This window comes from Salmo salar, chromosome ssa18 (assembly GCF_905237065.1).
Source record: "Salmo salar chromosome ssa18, Ssal_v3.1, whole genome shotgun sequence".
NCBI classification, from domain to species: domain Eukaryota; kingdom Metazoa; phylum Chordata; class Actinopteri; order Salmoniformes; family Salmonidae; genus Salmo; species Salmo salar.
In genome coordinates, this window is record NC_059459.1 from 31,216,184 (window position 1) to 31,229,199 (window position 13,016).

Sequence of the window (13,016 nt, forward strand, 5' to 3'; positions counted from 1 at the left end):
AAATAGTAACCCTGCTTTTTGTTCATGGACATGTAATTCTAATTACTCTGTTACCAGAATTTACTACCTCTGGTGTGTGTGTACACGCATTGTCGGTACATTACTCCTCAGTGTATGATTTTTTTTTCTCAACAATTAATCTGTCAATCTGTTTTTATTGTATTTTGTATTTTTTTTTATCTTGTGCGATTACTTTCCCTGCAATGACTAATCCATTTATCTTGATCAACTGTTACACCTACGCCAAATTTAGATATTTTGAACGGAGACGTCAACTGCACTCTTCTCCTTCAACACAATATTTGTGAGTATCATTCCTTTATACATTATTTGAAATATTGTTAAACATTTTGTTGCGAGCATTATTTCAATCAGCAAGCTAACGTCATCATGCAACTAGCTAGCGTCAACCTAGATAGCCAGCTAGCTAGATGACTAGGCCAAATGTGAAGTCTACAAAGTGAACAAACTAACGTTAAGGGTCATTGCTACTACTAACTTATACTTGGCCTATTTAATGCGTTAATCAAAGAATGCCAACATAGATTTAGCTAGCTAGTAAAGTTTACTTTATAATGCCACTTACCAGTCAGCATGACTGTCTGTCTTTTAGTGGATCTCTAGGTTACTTATCAAATAGGCAAGCTATCTATGTCAAATTGCATGGCAGTTGTCTTGATAGGGTTTTTATGGGAAGCCACATTTAATAATTTGTCACTCAATTTGAAATAAGCGCTCTAAGACAAGGAATAAGAAGGTGCAGAATTCAGTTAATATTCAGATCTGGAACTAGCCTACTTTCCATTTAATCTTTGTCACGATTTTTCGTTGTCAATAATGACAGTCCGTTTCTCAACTCATTGTCACTGTATAAATCAGTATAGCTAAGCTTACAGTTACAATGTTAACATTCCTTTCCACTATCTATCTACATGGAATCCAGTCAATCAGTTCATGGGCGGCTGCCAGGTTGCTGTTCTCATTAGGGTTCAGTCCTTTGTCCTCACTCTGAGAAGGGAAAGTCACACTGCAGTAGTTAGTCAAGACTCAAGTCACGGTGAAGTGCAGAACAGAGTACTTGGGATTGAATGAGCTGAACTTGAGGTAAATGAGTGCACGCCTTCAGTGGGTGATTGTTTGAAAAATGAATCATGTTTGAAAATGGAATTTGAGTATTTTTATAATGACCATACGTGTAGGTTTGTGTTTGGTTTCACATATTTCATGCATGTAGGCCTAAGCATTTGGTGGACCATTCAGACTGTCTTGTTCAGAGAAAATGGAAAATACCTGAATGATCCATATCTTGAAAAATCCACATCTAAGCAAGCCCTGACAATACAGTAACAGTATTTTGTTCATGTTCATATAGACTTATAATAATTATCCTCAGTTGACTATACTGATGATTCACTGTGTACTGTCTAACATTGTATGTTAAGGCCCTTCTTGCTTATACAAGGGGAAGGAGGATTAGCCATGTAAGCTATGGTCTGAGACATTAGGGTGTGTGTGTGTGTCACACCTGCAACTTTATAACCACATACTGTGACTAACAGCCCAGTACAGTTTGATGGTCTAAAGATAAGCCACAACAAACGGAGCAGTTCATATGTTTAACTTAGTCATGCCCATCAGTTTCCTGAGGAAATGTAATGTAGACAAATAGGTTTGCTGTCATTCATTAAACAATGCCTAAGGTCATTTCCAAAAGGACCCATGAGCACCAACATGTGAAGTTCATAGGAGAATGTCAAATCTGGTGACCAATGAAAGCTGAGATTATATTTCTGATAAATAAGATGTTCAGCCATTTTCTATCCTAAATATAAGGAATAAGCGATGGCTTTGATATAAGCGACAGCCAAACAGATAGAAAAGGAGTCTTAGAATACATCTACCAGAAAAAGTCTTGAAATGTATTTGAAATAGACGGGTTGGTTGTTTAGCAACAAAACCGACAAATGCACAACTATGGGGCAAAACAGACTGGGTTGGTTAGATTGTTTGCAACATGTCAACTATATTTAGTCTCCAATGTTCATTGAAAACAAATACATTTGCACAATGAGCCACTTGTTGTCGCTCAAATACATTGTTAGTTGTTGGTTAGCTAGCTAGAACTTATTTTTGCCATATTAGCATTGACAAGAAATCAGTCAAAACACCTAAAAACAAGACATGGTATCAAGAACCAGATTTAACAAGCTGAAAGGAGTTACTATTCCCCACGTGGCAGTTTCTTGTCATTGTTGCTAGCTGTCTGACCGTCCAGAACCACAACAACGCACAGACTTCTGCCTCATTGAAGCGTGACGTTGTCAGCTTACCCATCTCTGTACATCAACACACAATAATGTTGAAGTAAAGACCCCTGCCAACTAATATCAACACATATATTTCGTTTGGATAAATTATTTGCCTTGTGTAAGTTTAAGAAACATTGCCCTGTGCCTTGAAATTCCGTTACCAAAAACCCACTCATCTTTAAGATATTTTCTAATTTCTCTCCCTCATGGGGGACAATAATGAAAGTTAACAGAAATAACAAGTAAAGGTAGACCTATCAGTTAGTGTTTTTACTGATATCTATTTGGTTTAACCAAATCATAACTGTTTTTTTTTTTCAAACTTTCTGTCATCTGGTGGTCAAAGCAAAATTGAAAACAGCCTGGACAACCCATCCCTCTCTCTCTGTCTCTCCAGTTAATGTCACCTCTCTCGTCTCTTACTGACATCTACCCAAGAGCCCCCTCTCTTTCCATTTGCTGTAACCAGCATCCGTACCGACCGACACCGGACATCCATGGACGTTGAAATATGGTCAGTCTGCCCTGGCCTTGATTTCAACGTCCACATAAGTCGTTTTTGGTCCAGACCTGACCAAATTTGAAGCAATCGTAGAAGTCTGTTTCACAAGTGTGGGTGGCACAGTACAGTAAAAAAAAGTTGAGTACAGTACTGAACTGTCCAGAAGAATAGAATAGAGTTTAGTACAATGCACAGTACAGCACACTAGAGTTGAGTAAAATATAATGTACTGAACTGACCCACCCAGACAATACTGACCAGAGTGACATTTTTACACACAGTGAAAGTGTAGTTCTTCCTTTTCTTAGTCAACAGCCCACTGTACACATTTAAACTACATGCCCCAGGCTTAGGACTGTGACAGTCATGGAATTTTGGATGACGGTTAAAGATGAGGTAAAGAGGTTAATGGAACTCGACCAGAACATGGAAACGCGTGTGGGAAAGATCCCGAATCTCCTCATTTAAGCTATTGTTTATATGTGTATTTCACACTATGTTGAGGTAAAAAGCGGAGTATAATGCTTGTATGGATGTCAACCCCAATACACGTTCATGTCACCAATTACCTGCATTACAGTTAAAAAAATGAATATCCACTTTGAATGTGTGCCAATCCAGCGTCCTACTTCTATCCCCCGAGGTCTGCGGTCCATTGACCTCTTTACAGCATCTATTGGCCAGCCAAATGACCTCGGTCACCGTAATAACCGTTCGATTAGCAAAATAAAAAAGATGCATGTTTTTCTCCACTGCTCCTGTCTGCACGTGCAGCCATAGAAATATAATGGACAACCCCATTCAAGTCGTTGGCCTTGTTGGAGAGGATCAAAATCGGAATGTATCATGGTTAAATTGTGACTAACTGATCTACAAATAATAATGAGTAGTTCATTATGACGCAAGGCTCTTTGGAAATCCGTAAGGCGGCAGTTACATTTTAAATTTACATTTTAGTCATTTAGCAGACGCTCTTATCCAGAGCGACTTATAGTCGCTTTGGTACTGTTATCTGTACCTTCGGCTGCAATGTCGAACAAGCCCAATGATGGCATAATGGGTGGACTGGTGGCCATTGCGAGGCGCAAAGCAGGATGTAGAAGTTGGAATTTGTGCTGTGATTTGTTGATTCAACTCAACTGACATTACCACAAATACATTCCATTGCATGAGCCACATCAGTTAAAGGTGAACTCAGCAATATGATGTAGATCCAGAAAGTAAACAGCATAGTGGGTCAATTTCCGCTACAACTAAGAGGGTTGAAGCGCGAGGCTCAACTTCTCTGCCGTTTTGGTTCCCTGGCTTCCACGCTGTGAACAAAGTGAAGTGAACCCATGTACATGCACAGATACTGTGTGTGACTGTGTGAGAGCGAAGTCTTGCATCTCGCTCATCTCAATATCTGCGGCGCTGTTCATGGCAATGTCATTTCGCTGAGTCAACCTTCAACATTTTAATTAACATTCTATATTACCATGTCAATTATTGCATCACAATACCACGCAGCCATTGAGTGTACCCATCAGTTTACCATTCAACTTGTCACACTTTTCAGTCAGCTTTTTGTATTTTTATATATTTTTTGGGGGGGGTTATGAAGGTTAATTTATTTTCATGATGGTCTTCATCCATAACTCACGGTTATATGGTAATTGTGCCAGTCTCTGAAAAGATAAACAAAAACATAGTTTTTAGCCTACTGTTTGAACATTGGTCACTACTTCCTAACAGTAGTTGCATGTTCCCATGCCATCTTTCAAACACGAGTGATTTCACGCTCACGATGAAGGCTTCTGTTTTTCTTGTCTCTTCAGAGAATGCCTGTTTTATAAGAGTCAGAGAAAGTTCTGATAGGTTGTGTTTATACAGTCACCATGGCCCTGGCACTGGTCCAGGCCCTCTCCAGATGCTCCGCTAAAGCCCTAAGGGCCAGATGGAGGCTATCTCAGACTCTGCACATCTCTTCCCTGCCTCTGGGGGGTGCCATTCACAACAGCCAGCCCTCTACCAACCCTACAGCCAGACTTCCTTGTCTAAAAGCCTTTCACCTCAGCACAGCCTCATCCAGCCCTGACCCTAACAAGCCGAAATCAGGCAAGGAGCATTACATTATCTCGCTCTAGTGACACATTGCATGGAGTTTGTTATAGGCTAGTTACCTTTACTTGTCTTATGGCCTATATCAGTGACCCTGACCATCCCACCCCCTAACCCATGCCTAGGAATGTTGCCTCTCGCTAACAGTAAAGTCCCGTTACCTAACAGTACCAGAAATCATTAGACATGTACGTGTGGCATGACAGAGTAAGAAGACCGGCCCTCTTCTCTAGGCTCTGGTTCCTCTTAAAGTTTCTCCTTCCCTAAGAACAATAAATCACTCTGATAATCATGTTTGTCTATCTTTTTGGCTGCAGGGTTGTCCTCCGGCCTCGAGGTGGAGCTGTTTGAGATGGGGATGTGGTCTCTGGGTCTGGGGACCTTAGGAGTTGCCATCGTTGGAATCTTCCTGGCCAACACTGACTTGTGTCTGACCAAGGCTGCCCAGGCCTCACTGGAGTACCTGGAGGACGCAGACCTCCGCTCCACTGGAAACGGTACGAGGGCCCTGGTTCACCTACTGGGCATGGCCGGAAAGTGCAGAAAACTGTCGATCATACTGGCACCAAACGTTCTACAGTATAACAATGACATTCTGTTTTACATTCATACTAGAATGTAGCAAGGTTAGAGCTTTTGGTGCCAACATGGCAGCTGTTAAGATTTGAAATCTCAAACAGAGTTTACAGAACTCTGAATATCTTTTGCATAGCTCTGAGCAAGGCATTTTGTGGTCCATAATATGCTAACGAATATCCGCTCGCTTTTTTTCTCGCGAGACTCGGAAACAACGGTAGAGCGAAGCCTAATTATTATCTGGGTGATAAAAAAATGGTCTAGGCACACTGGTGCTCCAAGAATAGTTTTTATCCAGGTCGCACAGCAAAATATTTAGGCGCATATGCGACCAAAATCGTCACACTGCAGAGCCCAGGTACCAATGCATGACCTGTGTAAATGTGTGTGTCCTGCAGATGAGAACACCATAAAGGCCAAAGCTCTGTGGGAGAAGACGGGAGCAGTAGTCATGGCTGTACGACGGCCCGGATGATTTTTGTGCAGAGAGGTGAAGTGATGTCACTGATACTATACAGTATAGTCAGCTTTTTTTACTTACAGGGAAAGTTCATCCAAAATGTCATAAATGGTCTTAAATCAAGTCTATATTTCACACCATATGTTGTTGTTGTGTAGATTCCACTGTATGCATCAGGAGAATAAACAAGACCCCATCCTATTAATGAAATTGTACTAATTGTGTGTGCGTAGGAAGCTTCCGAGCTGTCCTCTCTGAAGACCCAGCTTGAGGATCTCGGGGTCCCTCTAGTTGCCGTGGTGAAGGAGAACATCGGCACGGAGATCCAGGACTTCCGACCGCACTTCGCTGGGGACATCTATGTAGACGAGAAGGTGAGACCCTGGGTGTTACTCAGTATGCATACTACCGTGCTCCACACTATCATGCTCCAAGTGCACCACGTTCTCTTGAGTACGTTCTTGTGAGGACGAGAATGTGGAGAATGCATAAAACGATACATTTGTGAAGCACTGGTACACCGCTACTGTATTATCTCACGCTGCATCTCCTCATTCACTGAACCTTCTTCCAGTCAGGACAATGGCAACAATAGGCAAAACAAGATAGACACGAAGATGTTTTACTTCGCAACTATCAGCTAGGTATAAGTGAATCTGAATAATCTAGCTATCCAGCTAGTTAAACAGACAAAATGACCTAAAACTAATGTTATGGAAGGTAGATGTACATTTTTTCTGGGTAGCTACCAATTCTTTGTGGCTAGCTAGCTAGCCAGTTAGCCCTATTGATTTACTATGGACTTACCCATTCACTGAACCATCTTCCAGCAAGGACAACAATGGCAAACGTGACAAAACAAGATATACACAAAGCAACCGTTTTACCTCATAAATATCAGCTATCTATATGTGAATCATAATAATGTAGCTAACCAGATAATGACCTAAAACGAATATTATGTCAATTTTTTGTGATTAGCTAGCTAACAATTCTTCGTGGCTATCTGGCTAGCTTGCCAGTTAGCCCTATTGACTTATTATGGGCTTGTGATCTCCGGTACGTAGGCAGGTAAACATGCCAAAATTAACACAGCATGTATTTATTAAGATAAAGCATGTTGCCTGACTACAATACTTTATGAGATGTGAATAGGCAACATTTCATTCCGAAGTCGGAGTGTATTTTCTCCCCCTTCAGCTCAAATAATGGCCGCCATTGATTTCAAGAAATGCTGCGTAATTTTGTTGTTGCGTCATATTTCTTTGCATACTTTCCGTTGAAGCTTGCATCGATGCATGCTTTAAAATATGTACAGTTGAAGTCGGAAGTTTACATATGCTTAGGTTGGAGTCATTAAAACTCATTTTTCAACCACTCCACAAATTTCTTGTTAACAAACTATAGTTTTGGCAAGTCGATTAGGACATCTACTTTGTGCATGACACAATTAATTTTTCCAACAATTGTTTACAGACAGATTATTTCACTTATAATTTACTGTATCAAATTCCAGTTGTGCCTTTAAACAGCTTGGAAAATTCCAGAAAAGGATGTCATGGCTTTAGAAGCTTCTGATAGGCTTATTGACATAATTTTAGTCAATTGGAGGTGTACCTGTGGATGTATTTCAAGGCTTACCTTCCAACTCAGTGCCTCTTTGCTTGACATCATGGGAAAATCAAAAGAAATCAGGCAAGACCTCAGAAAGAAATTTGTAGACCTCCACAAGTCTGGTTCATCCTTGGGAGCAATTTCGAAACGCCTGCAGGTACCACGTTCATCTGTACAAACAATAGTACACAAGTATAAACACCATGGGACCACGCAGCCATCACACCGCTCAGGATCGTTTTATGCATTCTCCTAGAGATGAACGTACTTTGGTGTGAAAAGTGCAAATCAATCCCAGAACAACAGCAAAGGACCTTGTGAAAATGCTGGAGTAAACGGGTACAAAAGTATCTGTATCCACAGTAAAACGAGTCCTATATCGACATAACCTTAAAGGCCGCTCAGCAAGGAAGAAGCCGCTGCTCCAAAACCGCCAGACTATGGTTTGCAACTGCACATGGAGAAATGTCCTCTGGACTGATGAAACAAAAATAGAACTGTTTGGCCATAATGACCATCGTTATGTTTGGAGGAAAAAGGGGGAGGCTTGCAAGCCGAAGAACATCATCCCAACCGTGAAGCACGGGGGTGGTAGCATCATGTTGTGGGGGTGCTTTGCTGCAGGAGGGACTGGTGCACTTCACAAAATAGATGGCATCATGAGGAAGGGACATTATGTGGATATATTGAAGTAACATCTCAAGACATCAGTCAGGAAGTTAAAGCTTGGTCAAAAATGGGTCTTCCAAATGGACAATGACCCCAAGCATACTTCCAAAGTTGTGGCAAAATGACTTGAGGACAACAAAATCAAAGTATTGGAGTGGCCATCGCAAAGCCCTGACCTCAATCCTATTGAAAATTTGTGGGCAGAACTGAAAGTGTGTGCGAGCAAGGAGGCCTACAAACCTGACTCAGTTACACCAGCTCTGTCAGGAGGAATGGGCCAAAATCCACCCAACTTATTGTGGGAAGCTTGTGGAAGGATACCCAAGTTAAACAATTTAAAGGCAATGCTACCAAATACTAATTGAGTGTATGTAAACTTCTGACCCACTGGGAATGTGATGAAAGAAATAAAAGCTGAAATAAATCATTCTCTCTACTATTATTCTGATATTTCACATTCTTAAAATAAAGTAGTGATCCTAACTGACCTAAGACAGGGAATCTTTACTCGGATTAAATGTCAGGAATTGTGGAAAAACTGAGAAACTTTAAATGCATTTGGCTAATGTGTATGTAAACATCCGACTTCAACTGTACAAACGGAGTACGCCTTAGAGAAGTGTCCACCGTGCTCCGTTTCGCATAATTTGATTTTGACTCCGACCCTCCCATGCTCTAATATGCGTGCTCGGACCATGGTAGTATGCATTTTCAGAAACACCCCCTGACTCTCTATGGGTGCGTCTCAATAGAAGGTGAGACGGACTTGACTATGGGTACATCTGAATAATCTACAGGAGAGACAAACCCTGACTCTCTATGGGTGCATCTCAATAGTCTAACAAAGGCTTCCTCTCCTTGTCTCCATTCCTTCATCTGCACTGGCCTAAATGAACTGTGAACATGTTTGAATTGATTTCTACACGGGCCTGCTATGAAGGAGAGGAGCTGAACCATTTGTAGATATAGTATGCCTATTGTCTGTCTGAGTTTTGAGTTTTCTTTTCTCCGTTGATTGATTGGTTTACTTGTGTTCTTTGCAGCACCACTTCTATGGCCCACTACAGAGGAAGATGGGGGGGCTGGGCTTCATCCGTCTGGGTGTGTGGCAGAACTTTATGCGGGCCTGGAAGGCCGGTTACCAGGGCAACATGTTGGGGGAGGGCTTCGTCCTGGGAGGCGTGTTTGTCATCGGAGCAGGGAACCAGGTACCCCACACACAGGGCTGTGCATCAATGGAGTACGCTCAGCCACAGCTGGGAATCATTAACTGGAGCTGTTAAGGTGTCCGCATGCTTCCCAGCCGAAACAGTAAGAGTTTGTGCATATTTTGTGACATTTTTGTTCATTTTGGACTTCGGTAAGGTTTTTTTTCGGCTGTTCGGGCACACCATTTTTTTCTTGAGGCAAGCCGAAGTCTACTCCCCTTCGTCTGTAATTGGCTAACAGTAGGGATTCTTCAATAGTCTGTCATTCAACGAGAGACGACTCGTTTTCATAAAAAAAATGTTTAGAAATACTGCACCTACGATCTTAGGGTGCGCAATTTTACATGTTTAACTAAGATCTACTCGGCAAAAAAACATAACTCAAGAAATCTGTCATTTTTATCTTAGATTATCTCTGACTATTTTGAGGAACTGTAATGTCTCAAAATGGACAAACAGTACTATTGCTGCTTTTTTGCTCGTTTTTCAAGCAGAGGTCTATTAAGGGAGTATGCGAGCACACTGCTGGGTGCCAGCTGAACTGAAGCATGCTGACACCTTTAGACTCTAACTGCCGACACATGTACAGGGGGGGGAAAAAGTATTTGATCCCCTGCTGATTTTGTACATTTGCCCACTTACAAAGAAATGATCAGTCTATAATTTTAATGGTAGGTTTATATGAACAGTGAGAGACAGAATAACAAAAAAATACTGAAAAAAAGCATGTCAAAAATGTTATAAAATGATTAGCATTTTAATGAGGGAAATAAGTATTTGACCCCTCTGCAAAACATGACTTAGTACTTGGTGGCAAAACCCTTGTTGGCAATCAGAGGTCAGACGTTTCTTGTAGTTGGCCACCAGGTTTGCACACATCTCAGGAGGGATTTTGTCCCACTCCTCTTTGCAGATCTTCTCCAAGTCATTAAGGTTTCGAGGCTGACGTTTGGCAACTCGAACCTTCAGCTCCCTCCACAGATTTTCTATGGGATTAAGGTCTGGAGACTGGCTAGGCCACTCCAGGACCTTAATGTGCTTCTTCTTGAGCCACTCCTTTGTTGCCTTGGCCGTGTGTTTTGGGTCATTGTCATGCTGGAATACCCATCCACGACCCATTTTCAATGCCCTGGCTGAGGGAAGGAGGTTCTCATCCAAGATTTGACAGTACATGGCCCCGTCAAATGATGCGGTGAAGTTGTCCTGTCCCCTGAGCAGAAAAACACCCCCAAAGCATAATGTTTCCACCTCCATGTTTGACGGTGGAGATGGTGTTCTTGGGGTCATAGGCAGCATTCCTCCTCCTCCAAACACGGCGAGATGAGTTGATGCCAAAGAGCTCCATTTTGGTCTCATCTAACCACAACACTTTCACCAGTTGTCCTCAATCATTCAGATGTTCGTTAGCAAACTTCAGACGGGCATGTATATGTGCTTTCTTGAGCAGGGGGACCTTGCGGGCACTGCAGGATTTTAGTCCTTCACAGCGTAGTGTGTTACCAATTGTTTTCTTGGTGACTATGGTCCCAGCTGCCTTTAGATCATTGACAAGATCCTCCCGTGTAGTTCTGGACTGATTCCTCACTGTTCTCATGATCATTGCAACTCCACGAGGTGAGATCTTGCATGGAGCTCCAGGCCGAGGGAGATTGACAGTTCTTTTGTGTTTCTTCCATTTGCGAATAATCGCACCAACTGTTGTCACCTTCTCACCAAGCTGCTTGGCGATGGTCTTGTAGCCCATTCCAGCCTTGTGTAGGTCTACAATCTTGTCCCTGACATCCTTGGAGAGCTATTTGGTCTTGGCCATGGTGGAGAGTTTGGAATCTGATTGATTGATTGCTTCTGTGGACAGGTGTCTTTTTTACAGGTAACAAGCTGCGGTTAGGAGCACTCCCTTTAAGAGTGTGCTCCTAATCTCAGCTCGTTACCTGTATAAAAGACACCTGGGAGCCATAAATCTTTCTGATGTAGAGGGGGTCAAATACTTATTTCCCTCATTAAAATGCAAATCAATTTATAACATTTTTGACGTGTTTTTCTGGATATGTTTGTTATTCTGTCTCTCACTGTTCAAATAAACCTACCATTAAAATTATACTGATCCTTTATCAGTGCGCAAACGTACAAAATCAGCAGGGGATCAAATACTTTTTCCCCCCACTGTATGAGGGGAGAGACTCAACCTTGAAGGATCCAGTGCTGCAGATGAGACACACAATCTGTTATCAACTCAGTAATCAGTGGCCATGAGTAGAGACAAGGGAAGGACGTCCTCCAGGACAATATTGATACAATCACGGTTTAACCGAAATGTATAGACCGAGAGCAGCAGCATTGTTGTTACATTGTGTTGTGAGCTTGTTTGGTATTACGTAGGTCCCTTTTTTAAAATGGTATTTTTTCCTCCTCAGGGAATTCTTCTGGAGCACAGGGAGGAGGAGTTTGGCAACAAAGTGGAGAATGAAGATGTTTTACAGGCTGTCAAGAGAATTGTTCCAGTGCAATAGATGGTTAATTTTGTGTTCACAAACTTAGTAGCATTAGATCAACGCTGATAAAGACTCCTCCGTTTCATTCACAACTGAACATCAAGTGTTTTTGAGTTGTGTATGACGACATTTAAACTTGAAAAGGGCATTTTTCATATCTGTAGTTCTCCTGCACCAACCTTACATGATTTCTATTATTGCTAGCGCCGCCCATCATAGAACGTGCCTCTTCCTCAGTAACAATGTGAATGTTCTGGTGAATGATGAGCTCCACTGCTTATAATATCCTGACCTCTTAAGTCCCTGCACTCATAAGCCCATTGGAAGACGAGGTGGACCTTATTCCCATCTATTTTCTCTCGGTGTGGAAACTCCAAGTTGTACCAACTAGACAGTGTTCTGTAGGCTTAAGGTCTTGGTCAGGTCGTTATTGTAAAAGATATGATTTACCTGGTTAAATGAAGGTATTGTCAACCAGGGACCTTACTGCTTGCACTTTAACTGTGAGAACATTACTCATCTCTTGGGAGAGATATCTACAACTAGTGAGTTTCACACTTTTATTGAAGTCTAATGCAGTCAAACTCGAGGAATGCATGGTTCTCTGCATCTGGATTTTGTACGTAAAGTCAGTCTTGTTACTTTGCTATGTGTTTCATGTTATACCTGTGAATGAATATGCGTGTGGTCAATGTGTGTTTATTAATGAAGACCTGACTGTAAACTCAGTGACGAGGGGAGAAGGTTTGATATCTAAACACACACTGCCTCAATATACTCGCCAGGTTGGCAGGAAGCAGGTGTGTGAGAGACAGGATGTAAAGCACAATAAACCCATCACACCATCCTATTTTCTTCTTCTCTGGACCAGCATGACATTCTGAACATTTTAACCCTTTCATAAAATGTTTGTTTCCATAACAGTCTCAGCTACGTAGCTGTGCAACACAATCTGCTACTTATTTTATTTACAAAGGTGGCTTATGAAACAAGTGGAGAGTTTCTCAGTCCATGCTTAATGTTTGTGTATTATAGGGAGTAAGGGCTGAACTCAATCCATAGTGCAGCATATTAGCCTTAGAGCAC

The 13,016-nt window shown here is 41.8% G+C and overlaps 1 protein-coding gene across 1 annotated transcript; it reads left to right on the forward strand.

Annotated features, from left to right (window-relative positions):
* Positions 1-264: 264 nt before the first annotated feature.
* On the forward strand, positions 265-12,774 carry cj058 (CJ058 protein). The gene is given in 5 exon segments (NM_001140829.1): positions 265-304; positions 5,229-5,408; positions 5,886-5,895; positions 12,241-12,370; positions 12,372-12,774. Coding segments are annotated over 4 exon segments (306 nt in total). The 5' UTR covers positions 265-304; positions 5,229-5,263; the 3' UTR covers positions 12,393-12,774.
* Positions 12,775-13,016: the final 242 nt, after the last annotated feature.